We start from the raw sequence: 24,326 nt of genomic DNA, 5'->3' as shown, positions 1-24,326 counted from the left end.
AGAGCACTCATTTTATTACGCTTTGTTTAGAACAAAGTTCCCAACCAAAATTTTACAATTTTTTTGTGTGACCCATTTTGCGACAGCATATTACGTTTCTCCACACTGTAGCAGGTAAAAGCAACCATTGTTGAAACAGTGGAAGATAGAAGATGGGACATTTGGCTTGATAAATATCCCAAGTATGAACCTACTTCTTCCAAATGCTATCAGCTTGTAAACTCTCCTGTTTTTTGGAGAAATGGGAGAAGGTGCATACTACTTTACATGGAGCAGGTTTTGTCTTGGATCCCAAGTTCCAGATGCACGAGCAATCTTCAAACAACAAAGTGATCAGTGATTTCAAGAAAGTGTGTGCTCAACTATTAGGCAATGTGGATGGACATGTGGCATACACATAGAAGACGGCATATACTAGTAGAGAGGGAACGTTAGGGGATCCTTGGCATATAGATGCTATCAAGACGATGAGTGCACCAATTTTGTGGAAAGAGTACGGTGGAGAAAAAGTGGAACTTCAATATGTGGCTGTGAGAGTATTGTCTGTTGCCGCCTCAAGTGGTAGCTGTGAAAGAAATTGGTCTTCATTTGCTTTCGTGCATACTAAAAAATGAAATCAATTAAGTCCTAAACGAGCTGCGGACTTGGTGTATGTCTTTTATAACATGCGACTTATGCATAAGCCAACAAGATTAGCCACACGTGCCATAGAAGAAAGCTTCGGGCACTTCCAAACACACGAAGCAATTGCAAATGAGCTCAACTCTGATGATGAAATGAAATGGAACTCAGAAGATATTAATCCAGAATGTTCAGATGAAGAAGAAATTGATGACATGGTGCCTGTGATTGAGGGGATGGATGAGCTGTAAAGTTTTTACTATACTCTCATTTAATTTTGCAATGAAAAAGTTATGTGGAGTTTAGCTTTACAATCCATACCTTGTATCACTCTCTCTCACTCTCTTCCTCTCTCACTGTTGCTCTTTCTCTCCATCTGCTCTCCATCATTGTTAAAAAAGAGGGTAGAAGAGAGAACATAATTTATACAATTGCAACAACATCTGGCACATCCATTTGTTCCAACAAATAGAGATTTACATACCAAAAAGAGGTTTTAATTAAAAATCTTGAGATTTAAAATACAAAAAGAGCTTATTATTATTTGGGAGATTTAATTTAAATCATGGGCTTGATCTCCAAAGAGATTAGATACACAAAATTCTGAATTGCCAACTGGATCACTTGGACTGGCATTGCCCATCTCTTCTTCATTAATAGGCCCATACCTTGCCTTGTACGATGCCAACTTTCTTTCTAGCTTTGCTATACGAGAGCATAGCATGGTTGGGGTCTCTCCTTGACTTGCCAAATCCACACCTTAGGTTGCAAGCTACTGAATAATTGTGGTTTATTTGGGAAAATATGTGTAACCTCTCTTGCGAGGAGGGTCTTCTTGATTAGCTTCCCATGCATGAATCTTCTCGGCTAGGCACCCTTTCCCAACACCTCCTGTAGTGGGATGATCGTTCCAATCAACTTTGAGCTGCATTAAATAGTAGCAATAACATTGTTGCACAAAGTAAATTGCCACTTGATTATTATTTGGTGGCGATCTGTACACTTGGATAAATCTTGCAAGGATATTTGGTGCGAGGACAGTGTGTTGCAGAATTGAAACCTTCAAGGGAGCAGAAGCCTTATCATTTCCACTAACTCGAAATAATGTGTTGCGTACGAAGTGATTCCGGCATAACTGTCTGCAGTGCCTGTAATTTAGTGGCTCCCCTTGAAGTTATGATTCATCTTGTTGGGTTGCAGCCAAAGCATTGAGATCTCCTTGAGCTACCCGAATCTCTTCCTCTTTGTAAATTTGTTGAGCCAGCATGATTAAGCAAAGGATCATTAGGCTGCTATGCGTTCTGGTCGGAAGCAATATCTTCCATAACTGAACTGCAAAATAATAAACTTTAGTGAGACAGGTCTTAGCACTTGAAAAAGAGAGATGGTTTAGAGAATTGAGAGATCTAACTTGAAATACGTTAAAACTTCAACTTGAAGAACTTTGAAAACATTGCACACGTAACACCACACATTGCACATGTGACACCATTAATGCCAAATAGTTGATTACTGGTTTAATCATCAATAGGCCTCAAGCCAGATTTGGTTACAATATGATAGCCAACATTATGGCTTCCATTCAAACAAAGGATTAAATCCCATATCTTAGGTCTATCTAAGGGATTGGGAGATTTTCCACTAGCAAGATGTTTGTTTACATTGCGAAAAAATTCGCGATTGAGAACCTCGGTGGGCTCTAGAATACATGCAAGCAAGCACCTAAGAATATACAAGAGATTATATATATCAGATGCCTTGGTGAATGGAGGAGGATTGGTGCTTATATTTTAAGGGGCAATCCATGGATAATCTCGCTCAAATTGAGCTCTACATTGAGGGGTGAGATTTGGCAGCTTGGGAAATGTTTCCAAAGTGTTTGATGGTGTACTTTGTCCCCAGTCCGCAATGCCAACATACACTCCTCGCTCGCCAAAATGGAGTAGAATATTTCTAGTGTGTAGATCATTGTGAATAAATACGTGACTATGCACGAATTTAATCGTCTACAGAAGAGCATTGCAGCTTGGAAAAATTTTGTCTGTGAATTGTTGTACAGTTCCAGACGTGTGTTGGAACTCTCTGATTGCAGGATTGCTTCCATCATGATGACATGCCTGAATCCGCTACTCAAGATGACCTCCATTCCAATGCTTGAAGATCAACATAGGTCTTTTGCTATAATGAACAAGAGCACGTGGCAATATCATGCCACAATGCTGAACAGCTGTAGCAGTTGCCTCCTCTAGCACGATCTGCAATGTCGGCTTGCTTCCTATTTGGTCTCTGTATATCTTCGCCGCATATTCAGGATCTTTGAAGAGAGGATGAGCAACTAGAGATGAATAATTCATTAAATCCAATTTCCTTGCAATGCGACGCGATGGTCAGCAACAACCAAGAACGATGGATTTAAAAACTCAAAACCTCTCCCTACAGTCCGACACGGTGGCCAACAAAAACCAAATACGAGGAATCTATTGAATCCAATCTCCTTGCAGTGCAACGCGATGGTCAGCAACAACCAAGAACGATGGATTTAAAAATCCTAAACCTCTCCCTGCAGTATGACACGATGGTCAACAACAACCAGAGACGAGGAATCTATTGAATCCAATCTCCTTGCATTGCGACACGATGGTCAGCAGCAACCAAGGAAGATGGATTTGACAACCCTAAATCCCTCTCTGCAGTGCAACACGGTGGTCAACAACAACCGGAGACGAGGAATCTATTAAACCCAATCTCCTTACAGTGCGACGTGATGGTCAGCAATAACCAAGGATGATGGATTTAAAATCCTAAACCCCTCCCTGTAGTATGACACGGTGGTCAGAAACAATCAAAGATGAAGAATCTATTAGAACGATGGATTTAAAAATCCTAAACCTCTCCCTGCAGTACGACACGATGGTTAACAACAACCAGAGACAAGGAATCTATTGAATCCGATCTCCTTGCAGTGCGACACGATGGTCAACAGCAACCAAGGAAGATGGATTTGACAACCCTAAACCCCTCTCTGCAGTGCAACACGGTGGTCAGCAACAACCAGAGACGAGGAATCTATTAAACCCAATCTCCTTACAGTGCGACGTGATGGTCAACAGTAACCAAGGATGATGGATTTAAAATCCTAAACCCCTCCCTGTAGTGTGACATGGTGGTCAACAACAATCAAAGATGAAGAATCTATTAAATCCAATCTCCTTGTAGTGCAACGTGATGGTCAACAACAACAAAGGATGATGGATTTGACAACCCTAAACCCCTCCCTGCATTGCGACATGGTGGTCAGCAAACAACAACCAAAGATAAGGAATCTATTTTTTTAAATCCAATCTTCCAATAGTCGACGCAATGGTCAGCAATAACAAGGAAGAAAAGATGCATGATAGCTAACTCCTCCTTGTAGTGCGACTCGGTGGTCAGCAACAACCAGCGAGACGAAAAGTTTAATTGTGCAACCTAAGCTACTCCCTGAAGTGTAACACGGAGGTCAGCAACAGTTAAGGACGAAGCATCTAAAGTCTAGCCCCCCTTGGAGTGTGTCACGAGGATCAACACAGCCAAGGAAGGGTGTCTAAACCTGCAGACTAACACTGAGGTGTAAGCAAAGCTCCACAACAATAGTGCTAGTAAAAAATAAAATACAAACTAACACTGAGGTGTGAGCAAAGCTCCACGAGAACAGTGTTAGCAAATTAATTGCACAGAAAAAACACAAAAACACTATCAGAAAAATCACATGCTCGGTGGCTCGCTGCGGAAGTGTTGTGCTCGCTGTCTGCTGCTCTCTTTAAAGCTCTAGCAACTCTGTCTCTATCTCTCTAGCAATCACAATTGCAAAAATGAAGCTAAAGGGAAGAGCAATTCTCAAAACTCTTCCCAAGGAAACACCAACACCAACAACAAGGCCAAGAAGAAATGAGCTCTACTCACAACTTCATATCAACGGAGTTGGCCACTAAGTTGGGCATTCAAGCTTTCAAGATGGGAGATAATGTAACTACTGATGGAGCTTTTAAAGGATAGCAAGCCTCCGTTAGTCCCTTGATTGGGAATTTGAGGCTTCATGTCCAAAGCTACGTTGACAAAGAAGACTTTTTTTAATCTCTCCTCTCCAACATGAGGATGTTATCCTAGGGGCACCATGGTTCAATCGCATGTCTGCCAACATGAAGTTCCCTGAAAGGAGAATCTATTTCACCTACAGGGAAAAGAGCATGTACATAGTTGCTAATGAGTCGGGGAACACCATATCCCTGGTAAATACACTTGCTTTTGATAAGTCAATGAAAAGCTCTATTTTTGAGTATATGATTTTTGTTAGAGAATCTATCACATATCACATGTGTGTCGACTATAGAGCACTAAATAGGATCACTATTAAAAAAAAAAATCCCGTGTCGTGGGTAGAAGGTCTATTTGATAAGTTAAAATTTTTGGCCTGACAAATACTCCAGCCGCATTCAAACTCACGATGGACAAAAATCTTCAAGTCACTCAGATTCTCTTGAGGAGTACAAGTGACACCTCCAGGTAATCTTTCCCATTGTGAGAGAGAATAAGCTTTTCATTAATCAAAAGAAAAGTAAATTTTTGTTACAAGAGATTCAATATTTAGGTCACATTATCTCTCAAGATGGCATCCGTATGGATCCATCAAAGTTGGAGGTAATAATCCATGGAATCTCATGAGCTAAGAATCTTTATTGGTATGTGTGCATACTATAGACGCTTCATAGAAAAATTTTCTCAAATAGCAAGACCATTGCATGACTTAACAAAGAAGAATGTTAAGTACTCATGGAATGCTAAAGAACAAAGTGCTTTTGACAAGCTCAAAGAGAAGCTTACCTCCCAACCAGTCCTTATGCTTCCGGATCTCTCAAAGCCATTTGAGGTCCAATGTGATGCTTGTGGTGATTGTCTTGGAGTAGTTTTGCTTCAAGAAGGGAATGCCATAGCATATGAGAGCTGAAGGCTCAATGTCGATGAACGGGTCTTGGGCATATGCAAAAAAGAGCTTTTAGCTGTTCTACATGAGCTAGACACATGGAAGCACTATCTCTTGGGGGCTCCATTCATCCTATGAATGGATCACAAAGCCTCAAGAAATTCATGATGCAAACCAACCTCTCTGACAAACAAATGAGGCGGGTAAATTTTCTTTCACAATTTAAATTTCATATTGCTCACATTGCTAGCAAGCACAATCAAGTGGTCGATGCACTTTCACAATGGCCAAGGGTAAATGTGGTGTCTATAGCAACTCACAATGATCTATCTTTTATGATAGATGAGTATGCTACTGACCAAGACTTTAAGTAGGTAATTACAGCCTTTGCATTAGGGAAGAAAAAAATAACCATTCACCTTGGAGGATGGTTATCTTCCAAACGGCAATAGGCTATGTGTTACTCACCCATACAATAAGAAATTCAAGCATGAATCCCATGCTTCTCACAATGTGGGGCAAAGAAGGATTCCATAATCTACCCTTTGAGGAGTAGAAATGTATTTTTGTTGGTCCATGAAAAGTAGACATACAAGAGTATGTTTCAAAATGCGTGGTATACCAAAAATTGAAATTTGATCAAGGGAAGCAACTTGGATTGTTTCAATCCATAGGCTTAGCAAGAAATCACACTCTTTGCCCGTCAAAAAGACTATAAAGGCACATCAAATGGCAACCCACTTTAGATCTCAAATTTTCAAGTATCATGGATTGCCAACATCCATAGTGTCAGACAAAGATCCTAGAATGACCAGTAAGTTCTAGAAGGGTCTCTTTGAGAATCTAGGAAGTAGATTAAATTTCTCCTTTGGCCTATCATCCACAAACGGATTACCAAAGTGAAATAACTAATCTAGCGATTCTTGAATCTACTAAAAGTCTATGTCATGGAAGTAGATCAACGTTCTCAATGAGAGAAGTACCTACCTCTTATAGAGTATGCGTACAATGACATTGTACATACTCCTAAGGGGAAAGCACCTTTTGGGGTTAAAGAGGGAAGATCAAAAGGTCCCTTACCACTTAAAGTACATGGGAAGATCTTTGCTGCTAATGAATATAGTTGAGACTTACAAGAATCTTTTCCAAAGATTAAAAAGGTTATATCCATCTCATAGAAAAAGCAAAAAGGGTTGAAGAGCCTTAGCCTTTGCCTTTAAGGAAAATGATTGGGTCTTGCTAAAGTTTCTCAAGCCTCATCTAAGGCATACTATGGGCAAGAATCCTACGGGCCACCAAGAGTATTATGCTAAACTAGCAAAAAGATACTATGATCCTTTCTTTTAAAATTCTTAAGCCAATCAATGAGATGGCTTATTAGTTAAATTTTCCCAACCATTGGCTCATTCACAATGCTAACCATGTGAGCCTACTCAAGGCTTACAAAGGAGAGCCACCAAAAGAACCAATAATGGAGGACCCGCCAGAGATCGAAGATCAAGAAGAGGTATTGCAGCCCAAATTGATTCTTTGACACAAAGACAAGGTACTAAGAAACGGTAATGTTATCCAATGATATCTTGTTAAGTTTAAGAATTATCCTTTTAAAGATGCTAGATGGATGCAAGGAACCTAGCTTAAGGATAGTATAAACCTTGTCAATGCTTGCAATGCTACACTAGAGTAAGCAAATGAAAATACATTTTTAATGAACAATGTTTCTGACTTATAAGACTCATTCTCTTTCTTTTGTTGTGCACAAAATTTAAGAAGTATGCATGCTTCAGATTATGTTTGTGCTGACGACGTCTCCCAAATTCTTAGTTTTTATCACTCTACTTTGGAAGTATGATATGGACGAAAGAGCAGACATGCTTGCCACAGATAAGTCTCTCGAGCACCAAATGGATTAGTCATCCATTCTGGAATGATGTCGTAGGGTAAAAAAGGATCCTCTACCCGCTAAGAAACATGGACTAATGACTATACTTTATCTTCTCTACCTCAGTCGAGGATGACTATGATTTCAAGAGAGACATAATGTCATAAACTATAATATCTAACTTTATTGAATGATTTTCTCATATTAAACTGATCATTTAATATGCAAAGATAAAAGGGGAACAAGAGTAGGATATAGATACGTGCTTCTAGACCTATCTTAATAGGGGACCAAAAGGAGAAATGGTTGCATCTCAATAGGGGTCCAAAAGGAGTCGGTCTATAAAGAGCAATGTGCAATAAGTGCTTCTAGATTTACTCAGCAATGGACCAAGAGGAGAGATAGTTACATCTCAATAGGGGTCCAAAAGGAGGTAGTCTATAAAGAGCAACGTGCATCTAATGGAGCTTAAAAGACCTTAAGGTTATCTTCATTAAAGACCTCCAAAATTAAGTGTTAAAAAGTCCATTGACCTTAGGCAAGTTAGGGCTGACCTTGAGGTGGGAATCCTACCCAAGTATGAGGTGCTTGTCGGCTTGCTAACTAAAGTGCTTAAAGTGTTTGTGGGAACCTTGCCCAAAGCTTTAGGTGATTTTTATTGCTTGAATGACTAAGGTTCTTGAAGTGTGCAACTCAAAGTTAAACTCTAAAGAGGTATAAACATTATCCATGCTTGAAGTGTTCAATTCAAACAAAATGACTTAAGAAGCATAAAAGAGACATGTTAAGATTTCTCCATTTGGGCCCTCATGATGTGCTTGAATCCTATTGGATAGGCTTTATAGAGGTCCAATGAGAATTTACATCCATAAAAATAAATAATTAAGTTCTTTCTCTCAAAGAGGAAAAAGAGGACACATGTCCAAATGAAATAATTTAATAAAACATCTCTATCTGACACAATGGATGTTGGCAATCCATGCTGTTTGAAAATCTGAGATATGAAGAGAGTTTACAATTGGTGTGCCTTAATAGTCCTATTGACAAGAATAAAGTGTTCTTGCTTGCTAAACCTGTCAACTATTATCCATATTACTGTATTCCCATCGATAGACTTGGGTAATCCAAAGATAAAATCCATGGCTATTCACTTTGAAGGTGTTTGAGGCTGGGGATAGTTAATGCTTTTTACAAATTCTATGTTATGCTCATGATGCATGAAGCTTTCCATCTTCATTGCATCACCTAGGTTATAAGGAACACAAATATTGTATTGTACCAAGTCTCTCTTGATGGGAGAATCTATAATACAAAATCCTATCGCAGGGGGGACCGGCTCCACATAAATTCGGTCCTCAACTGTTGTCAAGTTCTCTAAACTCTATCTCTTCTAAAAGTATTGTTCATGCCAAGTTAATTAAGTACTATGGTTATGTTGCTACCATCAATTAAGCTCACCCTCTATGTTCTCAAAGTGATCTCACAAAAATGCTCTCTTTAATTCTCCTAATTCCGCTCTTCTCAAAGTTCATAGGCCATTTTCGTTACATTGGTAATAGAGCTAAGCTAGCGGGAATGAGGGTAGGGAAGAGGAAGAAGAAACATTTATAGGAGAAAGAAACAGTTCCTAACTTATCATCACTCTTCTTGCTAGCATACATAATAGCATAGCAATGAAGATAGAGAAGATGACAAGCTTAAGCATCAAAGCATGGCTTTCGGTTGGATTTGAATTCCATCGCCAAGAGTGTTGGTGTAGGCTCTCAACTTCTCTACTAGCTTGGAGAAGGAGATGAAGCTCTTGCAGTTTGCACTTCACACAATGAGAGAGAGTGTGTGTGTGTGTGTGGGAGAGTATACCCCCTGTAACATTTAATGGTCTAGTAACTTGTTTGTAGTGGAAAATAGCATGAACATAGTGAGAATTTCATTAGAATAGATTCCTAATGAGAATAACAAGAGTGCTTGCGTGAAGAGAGCAACAAAAAGTATAACACCTAGTTAGATAGCATGAACAATACTTCAAAAGAGAGAGAAATTAAGAAATTGACAACATTTGAGAACCGGATTTTCATGGAGCCGGTCCCCCCTCCAAAAGGCCTTGTATTACGGTTTCTCCCATCAGAGACATTTTACAATACAATTCTTTGTGTTCCTTCAATACTAACTAGTGCAATGAGGATGGAAACTTCAAGCACTAAGAAAAACTTATCAAACACAACATCAATTACCTCACGGTCTCAGACCCAAGACCTCACACACCTTCGAACATGGTGAGAGCTAGCGGGGTATGAGAGTAGATTGAGAGGAAGAAGGAGTAGTCTTACGAGAAAGATGTACATCTCCTCACATAATCACTCATATTAGCATAGCTTAGCTTAGTAATTAGCATGGTAGAGGAGATGAGCATGCGTTGAAGCTTGGCTCTTGGTTGGATTTGCATCACAAAGCCAAAAGTTGTTGGTGTAGGCCTCCCTTCTCACAAGCTTGGAGTAGGTGATAAGCTTTCCATTAAAGCTTGAGAAGAGAGAGAGAGAGAGAGAGAGAGTCTTCTTACTCTACACATGAGCTTGTGTGAGTGTGTGTGGATAATTGCCTTTGAAAAATCAGCCCCCTCTCTCTCTTGGTCGACCCCTCTTGCTGTTTGCTCTTGCTAGCACCTCATTGGACCTCCCCAGGCTTAGCCAATAGGATTTCAGGAGCATAAGTGATACCCTTCTACCATGTGTCCCCCTTTCCCCTTTTGTGAGAGCTTTAAGTAATTAATAATTGCAATTAAACTCTCATTGGACCCCTTTGTCTCTTGGCCAATAGGAATCAGGCAAGCCATTGGGCTGCTGAATGCTCATTGGACCCCTTGGGAGATTGTCTAATAGTATTCTAGAGAGCTTAATTCCTATTGGTTCTTTTATGAAGTGTTTTCAAATTAATTAAACTAGATTGACTCTAGCCTGATTCTCACTGGTCCACCTCCTTGGCCATCCAATAGAATTTGAGTACACCTTGTGGGCATCTGGCCTAGGGAGCTGACATGTGTCCCTCTTTCCCCTTGTGTACAAAGGAATCTTGTGTGTGTATGTGTGTGTGTTTCTCTCTCCTCCCCTACTTCTTGGGCTCGCCCCCTCCTATGTAGAAGTTTGTGAAGACTTTTTGGGACACACACAAAGCATCCAATTTCCTAAGCCTTTGACCATTGGACACAACCTTTGAATTTTGGAACTTAGCATTTTGGAAGTTTAATGGGCTGAACCCTAAGGTCTTTGGAGCCCATTGTTGCACATAGATCTTTTGCAGATGCCCCCCCCTTTGGATCCCTATTTTTCCTCCTTTAGATCCCTACTATGGCCGGTCTGCCAGCTTAACCAATATGCTAGCTTTTTCTCCCCTGGCACTTCCCCATATTAAATGATCAGTTTAATGTGAGGAAATCATTTAGGAGAATTAGATATTAGTTATTATGACATTACCTCTCTCTTGAAATCATAGTCGTCCTCGACTATGGGGTAGAGAAGATAAAGAATATTCATTAGTCCAGAATGGATGACTAGACCATTTGGCGCTTGAGAGCCTAAGCTACCGCAAGCATGTCTGCACATTAGTCCTATCAATCTTCCATAGTAGAGTGACAAGCTCTACTTGGTGTTTGGGAGATGTTGTCTCCGCAAACTTGATCTAAGTATGCATACTATTTCATTTTTGTGCACAATAAATAAATAGAGAGTCTTATAAGACAAAAACTTTGTTCATTTTTAACATTTGTACATTTGCTTACTCTTGGGAAGCATTGTACACATTGACAAGGTTTAGGTTATCCTTTAGTTGTATGCCTTGCATCCATCTAGTATCTTCAAAAGGATAATTCTTAAACTTAATAAGATATTGGCGGATAGTCTTACCGCCTCTTAGTACCTTGTCTTCATGTCGGAGAATGGGCTCCGGCTACATCACCTCTTCTTGGTCCTCGATCGTCGGTGGGTCTTCAATAGTAGGTTCTTGAGGTGGCTCTCCTTTGTAAGGCTTTAATAGGCTCACATGAAAAGCATTGTGTATGAGCCAATGGCTAGGAAACTTGAGTTGATAGGCCATCTCATTGATTGGCCTAAGAATCTGGAGGGGACCATAGTACCTTTTTGCTACTTAGCATAGTACTTTTGGTGTCCCGTAGGATTCTTGCCCGTCGTGTGCCTTAATTGAGCCTTGGGAAATTTGAGTAAGACCCAATCACTTTTTTTAAAGGCTTGGGCTCTTTTGTGCTTTTCAGCAGCAGCCTTTGCCTTTTCTATGAGAAAGAGATAGAATCCTTAATCTTTTGGAAAGATTCTTGTAGGTCTCGGCTACACTCATCAGCAGCAAAGATCTTCCCGTGTACCTTAAGTAGCAAGGGACTTTTTTATCTTCCCTCAATTACCTCGAAAGGTGCTTTTCTCGTGGAAGTATGTACAGTGTTATTGTAGGCATACTCCACTAAGGGTAAGTACCTTTCCCATTGGGATCTTTGATCTACTTCCGTTACGTAGGATTTTAGTAGATCAAGAATTGTTAGGTTAGGCATTTCACTTTGGCCATCCGTTTGTAGGTGATAGGCCAAAGAGAAATCTAGCCTTGTTCCTAAATTTTCAAAGAGACCCTTCCAGAAATTACTGGTCATTCTAGGATCTCTATCCGACACTATGGACATTGGCAAGCCATGGTACTTGAAGATTTGTGAAATGAAGAGGGTTGCTATTTGATGGGATTTGATAGTCTTTTTGACAGGTATAAAATGAGCTTGTTTACTGAACCTGTCTACTATCGTCCATATTCGCGTTTTCCCATGGATAGACTTAGGCAATCCATGGATATGTGAATTAGGGATTGGTAAAGGTTGAAGCAATCCAGGTTGCTTCCCTCTATCAAACTTCGTCTTTTGGCATACCACACATTTAGAAACATACTCTTGTATGTTTGCTTTCATGGTAGGTCAATAGAAATATGTTTCAATCCCCTTTAGGGTAGATTGAATCCCTCTATGACCCGCATAAGGAGGAGCATGAGATTCAAACATTACTTTCTCACGAAGTGAGTTAGTAACGCATAGTCTATTTCCATAGATAAGATAACCATCTTGTAAAGTAAATGGTTCCTCTTTCTTCCCTAGTGCAAGGGCTAAAATTACGTCTCTAAAATCGGGATCAATAGCATACTCATCTATTATAGAAGATAGATCATTGTGAGTTGCTATGGAAACCGCATTCACTCTCGACTGTCTTGAGAGTGCATCGGCTACTTGATTATGCTTGCCAGCAATGTGAGCAATATGAAAATGAAATTGCGAAAGAAAGTTTGCCCACCTCATTTATTTGTCGGAGAGCTTGGTCTGTGTCATGAAGTACTTAAGACTTTGGTGATCCGTTCACAGAATGAAAGGAGTCCCGAATAAATAGTGCTTGCATGAGTCTAAGGCATGTAGAACTGCGAGGAGTTCCTTTTCATATATGCCTAGTGCTTGCTCAATAGGGTCGAGCCTTCGACTTTCATAGCCTATGGCATGCCCTTCTTAGAGCAAAACAGCTCCAAGGCAATCACCACAAGCATCACATTGGACCTCAAATGGCTTTGAGAGATCCGGTAGTGTAAGCACATGTTGAGAAATAAGCTTTTTTTTAAGCTTTTCGAAAGCATTGTTCTCCTTGGTAGACCATGTGTACCTAACGTTTTTCTTTGTTAGGTCATGTAATGGTTTTTCTATTAGTGAGAAATTTTCTAAAAGCTGCTTCATAATGGAAGCTCTTAAAGCTTTCCATGTTCATGGAGCTTCACCGTTGGCTTGTAGGCTAGACCACCATTGTCTGGCGGACTTTTGAAAGTGCATAGCTACATGGCCTAACTTAGAGGACTCTGTCAAGCCCTCATCTCCAAACACCGCATCGAACTGTTGGATAAAGGCCAAGACTTTGTCCATAGCACCAAAGGTTCCATCGTAGGTAAGGAAAGAGATGCTCTTCCCTCCCACTTTGAACTTCTTGATCTTGGACAACCTCTTCCATGCGGCATAGGATTTCCTATGGACTCTTCTTTTTGATGGTTCAAAGTTCGCACCATCACTTTATTCAGAAGGTGAAGAATTTGAGGAAGATGGAGAAGAGGGTGACCTCTTTCTCGCCTTTTTCTTGCCTTGATCTTCTTTGTCTTCGCCATCACTTTCATAAGAGGAAGAGGATGAAGAAGATGGAGAAGAGGGTATCCTCTTTCTTGCCTTTTTCTTCTCTTGCTTTTTTGTCATCCCTCTTTGAATTATGGAGTGGAGAATCATGTGATGGTCTTCTCCATTTTGGAGGTGATGGAGAGCGTTTAGCCCGCCGTCTTCGTGGAGATATCTCCGTCGAGGTGGCAGGAGACTCACTTATTTCTCGTTCCTTCAGTGGGGACTCTTGAATTCTCCTTTGAGAAGGAGATGCATCATTAAGAAGCAACTTTTTGAGCCCTTCATATGGATCCTCTTCTTCTTCCCGAATTGGAGAGGGGACTCATTTGGAAGTCTCACAAGGAGGCTTCCTAGGTGCTCTCGCGTCATGGTGGGGAGCTTGGAGAATCTTATGAGCACGAAGCTGCCGTTGCACTTCACTTTGGAGGGATGGATTGCCCATGGCTTGTTGAAGCCTAGAAACAAGATAGTTAACAAGCATTGGGGCATCATTAGTAGCCTGCTCATTAGCAAAATCAAAGTTATCAACATTAATTTCACTCTCTTTACTATTGTCAGCCATTCTAACAACTTTTAGGTGTACTTTGGCACTTCAAGCCCTAGTTTCTACTCCTCTTTACCCCTTTAGAAAAAGCACTCAAGCTACTGTACCCGTGGCTCGAATACCATTAATTGTTGCAAGGAATAGAAGAGAGGATCGTTCAACACCAAAACAACACCGACTCCTCTCAAGCTTCTAATATCTCAATAGTGGTTAAGCCGTAGGCAAGCCCCGTAGGACTCCACTATTAAGACCATAGCTCTCGACGGTGATGCCCCGTTAACTGCACAAAGGTAGGTGCACTGCAAGGCTGAAAATTCCCTATTCTACTTACTCACATGCAATTAATAATGCTCATTGGACCCCTTGGGAGACTGTCCAATAGTCTTCTAGAGAGCTTAATCTCTTTGTTTCTTTTATGAAGTGTTTTTAAATTAATTAAACTAGATTTACTCTAGCCCAATTCTCATTGGTCCACCTCCATGGCCATCCAATAGGATTTGAGTACACCTTGTGGGCATCTGGCCTAGGGAGCTGACATGTGTCCCTCTTTCCCCTTGTGTACAAAGGAAGCCTGTGAGTGTGCATGTGTGTTTCTCTCTCATCCCCTACTTCTTGGGCTCGCCCCCTGCTATGTAGGAGTTTGTGAAGACTTTTTGGGACACACACAAAGCATGCAATTTCCTAAGCCTTTGACCATTGGACACAACCTTTGAATTTTGGAACCTTAGCATTTTGGAAGTCTTAATGGGATGAACCCTAGGTCTTTGGAGCCCATTCTTGCACATAGCTCTTTTGCAGATGGCCTCCCCTTGGATCCCTATTTTTGCTGCTTTGGATCACTACTGTGGCTGGTCTGCCAGCTTAACCAATATTCTAGCTTTTTCTCCCCTCGCACTTTCGCATATTAAATGATCAGTTTAATGTGAGGAAATCATTTAGGAGAATCAGATATTAGTTATTATGACACCCCCCAAGCTAGCCCCCTTCTTGCTTTGGTCAACCCCCTCTTCTAGCACTCTCTGGCATTTGATTGGACCTCCTCAAGCTTGGGCAATCACAGGCTTAGTACATATCAAGCAACAAGGGTAGCCCTGGGACAAGTGTCCCCGTTTCCCCTTTAAGAGAGAGGACTCGATAAATGCAGAAACAATTAATAAATCAACTAAATTATTATTGGACCCCTTGGGAGGCTAACCAATAGGCTTTAGGCAGGGCAACATGAAGAGGAGGTTGACAAGCGTCCTTGCCGCTTTCTTTATAACAAGGATGCCTTGTGTGTCGGTGTATGTGTTCTCTCTCTAGCCCCTAGAATGAGGGCTCGCCCCCCGGATATGCATTGACTTTGAACACCTTACCCCCTCAATCACCTTAGTCATGGAGCACCTTAGCACCTTAGTCATTAAGCACCTCAAGAACCTTGGTCAGTAAGCACGTAAAGCACTTCAAACTTGGATCGTGTTTCCACCTTAAGCACAACCCTAGCTTACCTAAGGTCGAAGGACTTTTAACACTAACCTTTGGAGGTCTTTAATGAAGCTAACCCTAAGGTCTTTAAGCTCCATTACCTAGCCTTTCTCTTTGACATATCATCTCTCATTTGGACCCCTTCACCATTGGCGTAAGCACATGTCTATATTCTAACCCTTGTTCTTGTCTATTCTCCCACATTAAATGATCAGTTTAATATGAGAAAATCATTTGGTTTGATTAGATATTAAGTTTTATGAAATTACCTCTCTCTTGAAATCATAGTCATCTTTGACTATGAGGTAGAAGAGATAAAGCCATAGTCATTAGTCAATGTTTCTTAACGGGTAGAGGATCCCTTTTTACCCTATAGAATCATTCCAAGATGGATGACTAATCCATTTGGTGTTTGAGAGATATCGTCATCACAAACATGATTCTAAGCATGCATACTACTTAAATTTGTGTATAATAGAAAGAGAATTAGTTTTATAAGACAAAAACATTGATCATTTAAAAGAAATATGTACATTTTCTTACTCTAATGTAGCATTGTAAGCATTGACAAGGTTCATACTATCCTTAATCTGTATTCCTTGCATCCATCTAGCATCTTCAAAAGGATAATTTTTGAACTTAATAAGATAGCGTTGGATAATCTTAGCATATCGTAGTACCCTGTCTTCATGCCAAAGGATAGCTTCGGGTTGTAGCACCTCTTCTTGGTCTTTTTGACAGGAATAAAGTGTGCTTGCTTGCTAAACATGTTGACTATTATCCATATTCCCGTATTCCCATTGGATAGACTTGGGTAATCCAAAGATAAAATCCATGGATATACACTTTGAAGGCGTTTGAGGCCTTGGGATTGAGGCTGGGGCTAGTTAATGCTTTTTACAAAGTCTATGTTATGCTCATGATGCATGAAGATTTCCATCTTCATTGCATCACCTAGGTTACAAGGAACACAAATATTGTATTGTACCAAGTCTCTCTTGATGGGAGAATCTATAATACAAAATCCTATTGGAGGGGGGACCGGATCCACATAAATCCGGTCCTCAACTGTTGTCAAGTTCTCTAAACTCTATCTCTTGTAAAAGTATTGTTCATGCCAAGTTAATTAAGTACTATGGTTATGTTGCTACCGTGAATTAAGTTCACCCTCTATGTTCTCAAAGTAGTCTCACAAAAATGCTCTCTTTAATTCTCCTAATTCCTCTATTCTCAAAGTTCATAGGCCATTTCCATTACATTGGTATTAGAGCTAAGCTAGCGGGGAATGAGGGTAGGGAACGATAAGGCCATCTTCTCTGAGGGAAACATTGTGCCTCACGGTTTTATCTTGCAATTAATAGCCAAATATTGCTAAGAACTTTACCTAGCTATATTGGGGGATTTGGAGGCCAAATACAAAATTAAGCGAATCAGTAAGGCTTGGCCAACCTCACCATCTCATCCCAACCTGGCCTCCAAGAAGAAACCTGACAACCTCCAAGCCATACTATCGGCTCCTATCACTTGTATACTTCTCTTGAGAAATTTGCTTATAATCCACATTGCCTATTAGAAGTACATAGTGTAAACAAGCCCTAGTGATTGACTTCTATTTGAAGCACAAACTAGATCAGAATTTCCTTAAACCTATGCCCAAAGGAAAACAATAACCAATGCCAATCCATAAAATCTCCTACAAAGATGATGATGCCATCAAGGGCAATACCGCTCTACCAATGGAGTACAAAGGCGATGAATTTTTGGTAGTTTTGGGTACAAGGGCAAGACTGAGTATAACAACCAAAACCACTTGGAAAGCATGCGGAAGGTTGGCTCTTAGGAAAAATAGGATGGTACTCCAGCTCACGAATGGAAGGCTAGAAAAACCCATTGGATTGTTGGAAAACATCCAAGTCACTAGTTGCGGGGTGAAATACATGCATACCTTTTCCATGGTAAACTTTGGTAGAGACCCCAATTAACCATGTTATACTAGGTAGAGCATTCATGCAGCAACTCATAGTGGTGAAAGACTGGGGTTATGGGTACCTTTACTTGTGCCGATATGAAGGGGTAACAGTGAGAGCCAACTTCATAATCCTTGACTACAAGGATATAGTGTACATTCTAGTGGCAGATTTTGAATCATCAACCATCTTATGCTTGAATGGAGAAAGTGACATATATGAGGGAGAGGACAACCTTCTTCTTTTATAAAAAACAAGATAACAATCTCCTAGTAGATCAAGTTTCTAAATTTGATGACATGCTCACCACAGGCAATGGTTATGTCTATAAGGACTTCCCTGACTCAGAGTCAATCAACTAGAAATGGATGCATATCTTTGCCATGATAGATACATGTGCCCAAGAGCCACATACCCACTTTTGTGATGAAGATGGTGTCATTTATTGAGGATTCTGCTGATATAGAAATGGAAGAGCACCTATGACAGCAGCAAGTGAGAATGCTCAAACTAAACAAGGCGAAATCATCTAATTATAGCGGATCTAAGAGCGCTTCCTGCAACCCAGATAGCTTTTACAAGGAAGTAGACACAAACAAAGAGGTGGCCCATATGAAACATCTTTTTATTGTGGGTTTTGTACCAAATGAGGACAAATGCCTCACAATGTGGTAGATAGCCCTCATAGGAAGTCAAACAACCGAGGGAGTTTGAAAAAAAAATGAATATATACTTGTTTCATGTGGAAGCAACCAAAGAAGCAACGATGTTGTAGATAGAAATGAATGCCCTCGTAGGTAGTCAAACAACCAAGGGAACTTGAAAAAAAAATAGAATACTTGTTTCATGTGGAAGCATATGACTGTGTCAAAAAAGGAGATCCAATGGAAACAAGGTATGGGTTGAAAAACTACTCATCATTTGCATCATCTGGCCAAGAAGAAATTGATCCCATGCACAAGACCAACCATGTTGATCATGCATTAAGAAATGTCTTAGCTCAAACATAAGAAGTCTAAACATAGACGTTATATCTTTACCTTTAACTCATTTACAAGTAGTATGTGAAGCGAGGTTAAAAGAGAGAGGAAAAGATGCATGATAGTTGGGTGTGGATCTTCGTAGATATTTTGAAATCTATCTTTTCGTGTGTTCCAATTTGAATTACCCTTCTTATCTCTCTATGTCTAGAACCACCACCAAAGGTAGCAGAGTGGGATATACCAATTTGAAAAAGCGCGCGTGCACACACACACACACACACACACACACACAGTGGGATACAACGCATCCAGGTCCTATGCTGAGCGTTAGAGTTCGAAACTCTCGCTCTTGGGGGTGGCCTCCTTCTCAAAAGGTGGTGGGCAAATGATGCCAACTGCCAACTTTTGCTGCGGCGAATATCCTACTGCCACTTCAGCTGGGCCCGCGGTCACCCATCCAGTGTGACAGGGCCCTAGGGGCCTTAGTTATAGCAGAGATCTACCTCGCGACGCGCGGCTCAATTCTGCTAAAATAAACTGGGACCAGGATATCAAGATTCAACGTCACTCTTTTTTTTTTTTTGAGAGAAGTTGAATTTGATTATAAATGAACAGAAAGGAAAGTTACATTGAACCCACAGGAAGGGGGAGGGTTCACCCCTTGAGATAGCTCAAGGATTTATAGCATCTCTCATGAGATACCTTGAAGCATGATAGAACCTTGGGATAAGTGCCCTCCATTTCTGCCATCTTATACTCTTCTGAAGGGAGGTGACAGGAACACATTCATACCTAGCATCAGTGGCCTTGTTACAGAGATTATTAGCTGAATTCAAAAGGTCTCTTCTAAGAAGGGAAACAGGATGGGAAGAAGGATGATGAAAAACCACCGCATTTCTTTGTATCCATATATACCAAAGTAGAATTCCTCTCCATATATTCCATAATGGGACGTCCATAGCAGAAGATCCTTATGGTCAAGCTCCGAAAGTGAGAAGTAGGAGAGGACTGCATGCAGAAGCTGAATGATATCCTTATTGCACTTGCAATGGACCCACAGGTGAGCACAATCTTCTATGGCTACTTTACATCGACTGCATCTCCCATTGCCTAGGCCAGCTTTGAGAGCTCTGGCAGCTGTCCAAACTCCTTGGTGCATAATCAACCACATCAAAGTGCTTTGCTTATTGCAAGTTGGATAAGCCCAGAGACATTTGAAACGATATGTCCACTGTTTGCAACTCCACCCAATCTTCCAGAGCTTGTTAAGCTTTTGCTTGAGAGCATTCTCCACAGTTCTCTTGGGTTTGAACTGCTTAAACATCAGGAAAGAAAGATGAGAAGCCTGACTGCCTGAGAAGGAAGCTTTGACAGGCACTCCAATCTTGCTCATGCACAACTCAGCTCTTTGACAACATTGGCTGCTGCTGACACATTAAACTCCATCTGAAGGATATTTTGAGTCTTCAACTTGCCCATCACCAAGATGTCGCCCCAGCACCTGATTCCAGCTTTGAAGACTTTGTCCCCTCTTCTACCAAAACCTGCATCAGAAGTGTCTGCAAAGAAGCCAAACCAAAAGGAATCTAGCAAGAAAGAACAATAATTAGAAAGGATTTCCTTTTTGGGAGTCCAGTTCTCTTTGATGGCATTCCAAGCTTTCCAAAATCTGCAAACAAGTTTAGAACCATAAGGCACACATTCAACAGGGGCAAGAAGGAAATCTCTAAGTTGCAGGTTACTCCAAGCTTTGTAGGATTTCAATTTGAATTTGTGGATGTCTCTTCTCAGAAGCAAAGCCCAGTAATCTTCAGAGTCAAATGCTCTCCATATCCACTTAGCTGCCAGTTTGACAGCCATCTGATCCAGATTGAGGAGACCAAGACCTCCTTGCTCTTTAGGTAAACAACACGTGGCCCAAGAAACTTTAGCCATCTTCGGCTGGTCCAGACTCCCTCCCCACAAGAAGTTCCTAGCAAGGCTGGTGACTTGTTTCAGTTGATATTTGGCAGGGTGCCAACAGGACAAGAAGAAAATGAGAGAAGGAAGAAGGTAGTGGTTGAGCACAAAAGCCCTAGCTGAGACAGAGGACTGATGAAATTGCCAGTACATGATCTTCTGTTTGAATTTGTTTACGACCCAATCCCATCTTTGAGCATAAGACACTTTAAAACCCATCGGTATACCAAGCAATCTGAATACCTGGCCATCATTGATCTGCATACAACCTGCGTCAGTTATTATCTGAGGGACCTGATCATTAGAGCATTTAAAACCAGTTTTTGAGTGGTTAATTTGAGAACCACTGGCTAAGCAAAAAGTATCTAAGCATTTCCAGAATTTCTCAACTGAATCCCTGTCATTAGCCATAAGAGAGTTAGTATCATCTGCAAACTGCTGAAGAACCAGATCTTTACTAGCACCAGGTATTTGTATTCCCTTTATGTGCCCTTTTTCAAGTGCATCCTGAACTAGCCAGCCCAAAGAGTTAGAGCATATTGCATACAGCATGGGGGCTATAGGACAGCCATGTCTAATGCTCCTCATAAGAGGGAAAGAATCAGAAAGTTCCCCATTTAAAGAAACTCTGGCAAAAGCATTACCAAACAGAATCTGAATAAACTTGATGAATTTCTTGCCAAATCCTATATCATGCAAAGACTGAAAAATGAAATCCCATTCCATTCTATCATAAGCCTTGTCAAAATCAATTTTAAAGAAAATAAAATCAGTCTCACTCTCCTGAAGATAGTCAATAGCCTCCCACAAGGTGATTATAGCATCAAGGATAAACGTACCTTTAATAAATCCTTTTTGCTCAGGTAAAATGATTTGATGCATGATGTTGCTAAGTCTTTTGGCTAGAGACAAAGAAAGACTTTATAAACAGAAGTCAGACAGGAGATAGGCCTCCAATTCCCAAGGTCCTCCTTGGATCCCCTTTTGTGAATGAGCCTTATTATACCAGTGTTCATTTTGGTAGACAGAGCTCCAACTCTAGTAGCCTCACTCCAGATGGACAAAAAATATGGGACCAGAAAATCCTTGTACTGCTTGAAAAATTCATTAGGTATTCCATCCGAGCCAGGAGATTTTCCATCTTTAAGAGAATCTATGGCATCTTTTATCTCCCCCTCTGAAAGGGGCTGGTCCATTTTTTTTGCTAGCTGCAAAGGAACTTTCTTTTTCCTTTTGCTAGCTATCTCAGCCCTGGCATTAGTATGGACCACCCCTCTTTTGGGGGGAGAAGAAAAGATGTCAGCATAGAACTCCTCAACGTCACTCAAATTTTGCAAAGTGGAGAGCTTCGGCCGTAACACGCGTCCTGTGCAAATGTCTCTTTTTTCGCTGCTCAAATTTGGTCGGTTTATTTAAGTCGGTAGTGCAGCAGCGATTTGAATCCTGTGATGAAGCTGTGAATCTCTAATAATCTTACTTGTACACTGACAGTTATGGCGCTTACTCTGTCTCCCGCAACGACGTCGCTGTTCAGCTTGTCGTCATCACCTTTCATAAACAACAATCTGTTTGCGAGTAGCACGCGCCCTTCGGGGGCCGTCTGCTCAACCGCGTGGGTCTCATCATGTGTACGTGTGAGGCCGATAAACTGCCACATGAGCCGGCGGCGCAATACAGATCAAGACGTGGTACGTAGTGCGATCATTCATGTGATGCGTAGCATATATTGTATTAATTGGTAAGCACGATCGTGATGCATAACATTAGCGCAGGTGGGTGTGGCCGGGGTAAGGCGGGCGGAAGTGATTGCGGGCGTAGTGGCTCTGATGTTGGGGTCCTGGGGCATAACGGAGGCGGCAATGCAGAAAGTGGAGGGCACGCGGCGCGACACTCAAGATGCTGTCACCCGCGGGCTTCGGGAACCATCGCAGCTGAGCTCTGCCAAGACCAACACTCTCAAGGAGACTGGTCGCCTCAATACTCAGGTTCTCACTTTACTTAGTACTAGTTCATTCTCCGGATCTCCAGCTTCAAGATCCGCTTAATTTCAATTCATGAGCGACTGGAGTACTAGTCTGCATGAAGAAGAAGATGATGACATGTACATTAACTGATATTTTCAGGCGTCTGGGGGTACCATTCTTGGCGCTCCAAGATTTGAGGAACCTGGAGGAGCGTACCGCAGCCCACAATCCCAAACTGACAAAAGCTTTGATAAGCGTTCTACTCCTGCAGGCATTCTGCAGAAGCGCTCAATCCCCCCAGCTAAACACGGGTCATGTAAATATATTCCGCACCTGTTCAATAAAGTTCTCCATCTCAGCTATTCTTTTCATTAGCCTACAGAAGTCTAAAGTGTTTTTAAAGGTGAAGTAGGTTTGTTCGAATGATGTTCATAACTATTTTAACTGAGGGGCATGTTGAAAGATTGAGATTATGACCCATAAGCATGCTCTCTCTTTTTGTCACTCCCTCTCCCCTCAAGTTACAAAAGCAATATACTCTTCTCTACAAGAGAGAGAGAGAGAGAGAGAGAGAGAGAGAGCGAGAGAGAGAGAGAGAGAGAGAGTATTCACGTGACCACACGAAATTTTTATGAATATCACGTGCTATTATCACACAATTACATTTTACGCGATCACATTTAAGTCATTGAATGGTAATCTGAAAGCCACCAACAGCCCATCGCGCTATTATTCACGCTTGGCGGACGTGCTGGGATATGGCAAGCACCCATTAGTGAGACCATCACGATGAAAAAAGCCAAGTGGAATACCGGTTTGGACAGGTTTTGCAAGTTAATAGGAAGTTCATGTGAATATTTAACGTGAGCATATGTTTTAAAAAATGATTATTCAACGTTATTAACATCACGCTAATGAAATTCACGTTAATATGTATGGTTGATTTTTGAATTCTTTTTGGAGAGAGCCTTAGGAAAACGGTCATAAGAAATTACTACTGGAGAGAGACAGCCTGAGGAAAACGGCCATAAAATTTTACTACTTGGCGCTCTTTCTTATGACCTTTTACTTCTCTCTCTCTCTCTCCGTCTCGCTCTCACTTGCTTCAAAATGTCCTCTCTCTAAAGTACCACTGACCCACTGCGTGTGTGTGCCCCTCGACCTGCACACCACGCAACACACAACTCTCTCTCTCTCTCTCTCTCTCTCTCTCTCTCTCTCTCTCATAATTTGGTAAGTACGCCAACCACTCTTATCTCTCCGTGCCTCGACCTGTTTATCACGTGACACGTCTCTCTGTCCAGGATGGGTTGGTACACGTCCTCTCTCTCATGCATATATACACATGGGACTTTTGTCTTGGATGACCATCTCTCTCTCTCTCTCTCTCTCTCTCTCTCTCTCTCTCTCTCTCTCTCTCTCTCTCTGTGTGTCACTCCCCCCTCTCCCCAGTTGGAGGAAGCGTAGCTCACACAGAACTACCATGGAAAATGCAACTCACACTCTCTCTTGGGTCGAATGGAAGATTGTTGGACTCATGACAGAGTTTGCATTTGATATGCCACGTGGGGCAGGGACTCCTCTCTCTCTCAAATTGCCTCGAGTACTGTTCTTCCAAACATACAAAATTCCTTTCCATGAATTTTTCGGAGGAACTTTTCGGAGATTAGGTTTATTTTTGGGGTTTTTACACTTTTTTCTCTATTTAGGGGTGGAATTTCTCCTTTTCCCTGTGCCCTCAACCGACATATTTGAAATTGAAAACTGCACGATCTTAAGCTGAGACAAGTTTTAGGAA

At 41.2% G+C, this 24,326-nt stretch overlaps 1 protein-coding gene across 3 annotated transcripts in view; it reads right to left on the bottom strand.

Moving 5' to 3' along the window:
* The window catches only part of LOC147448147 (putative methyltransferase PMT8), an 84,571-nt gene that overhangs the window by 30,866 nt on the left and 29,379 nt on the right, over positions 1–24,326 (bottom strand). The window contains exon 4 of one of the 3 annotated variants that reach the window (XM_086524008.1): positions 1,066–1,948. The exons of 1 other annotated variant lie outside the window; for it this stretch is intronic. In XM_086524008.1, coding sequence (XP_086380134.1) covers positions 1,796–1,948 — 153 coding nt within the window. In that variant the 3' untranslated portion in view covers positions 1,066–1,795. Of the gene's footprint in view, positions 1–1,065; positions 1,954–24,326 lie in introns of those variants that run through there. One more of the 3 variants, XM_086524009.1, reaches the window with a different exon arrangement.

Source organism: Adiantum capillus-veneris, chromosome 11 (genome assembly GCF_014529385.1).
Source record: "Adiantum capillus-veneris isolate H3 chromosome 11, ASM1452938v2, whole genome shotgun sequence".
NCBI classification, from domain to species: domain Eukaryota; kingdom Viridiplantae; phylum Streptophyta; class Polypodiopsida; order Polypodiales; family Pteridaceae; genus Adiantum; species Adiantum capillus-veneris.
Note: the sequence above shows the minus strand (reverse complement) of the source record. Positions and strands in the feature narration are given on the sequence as shown.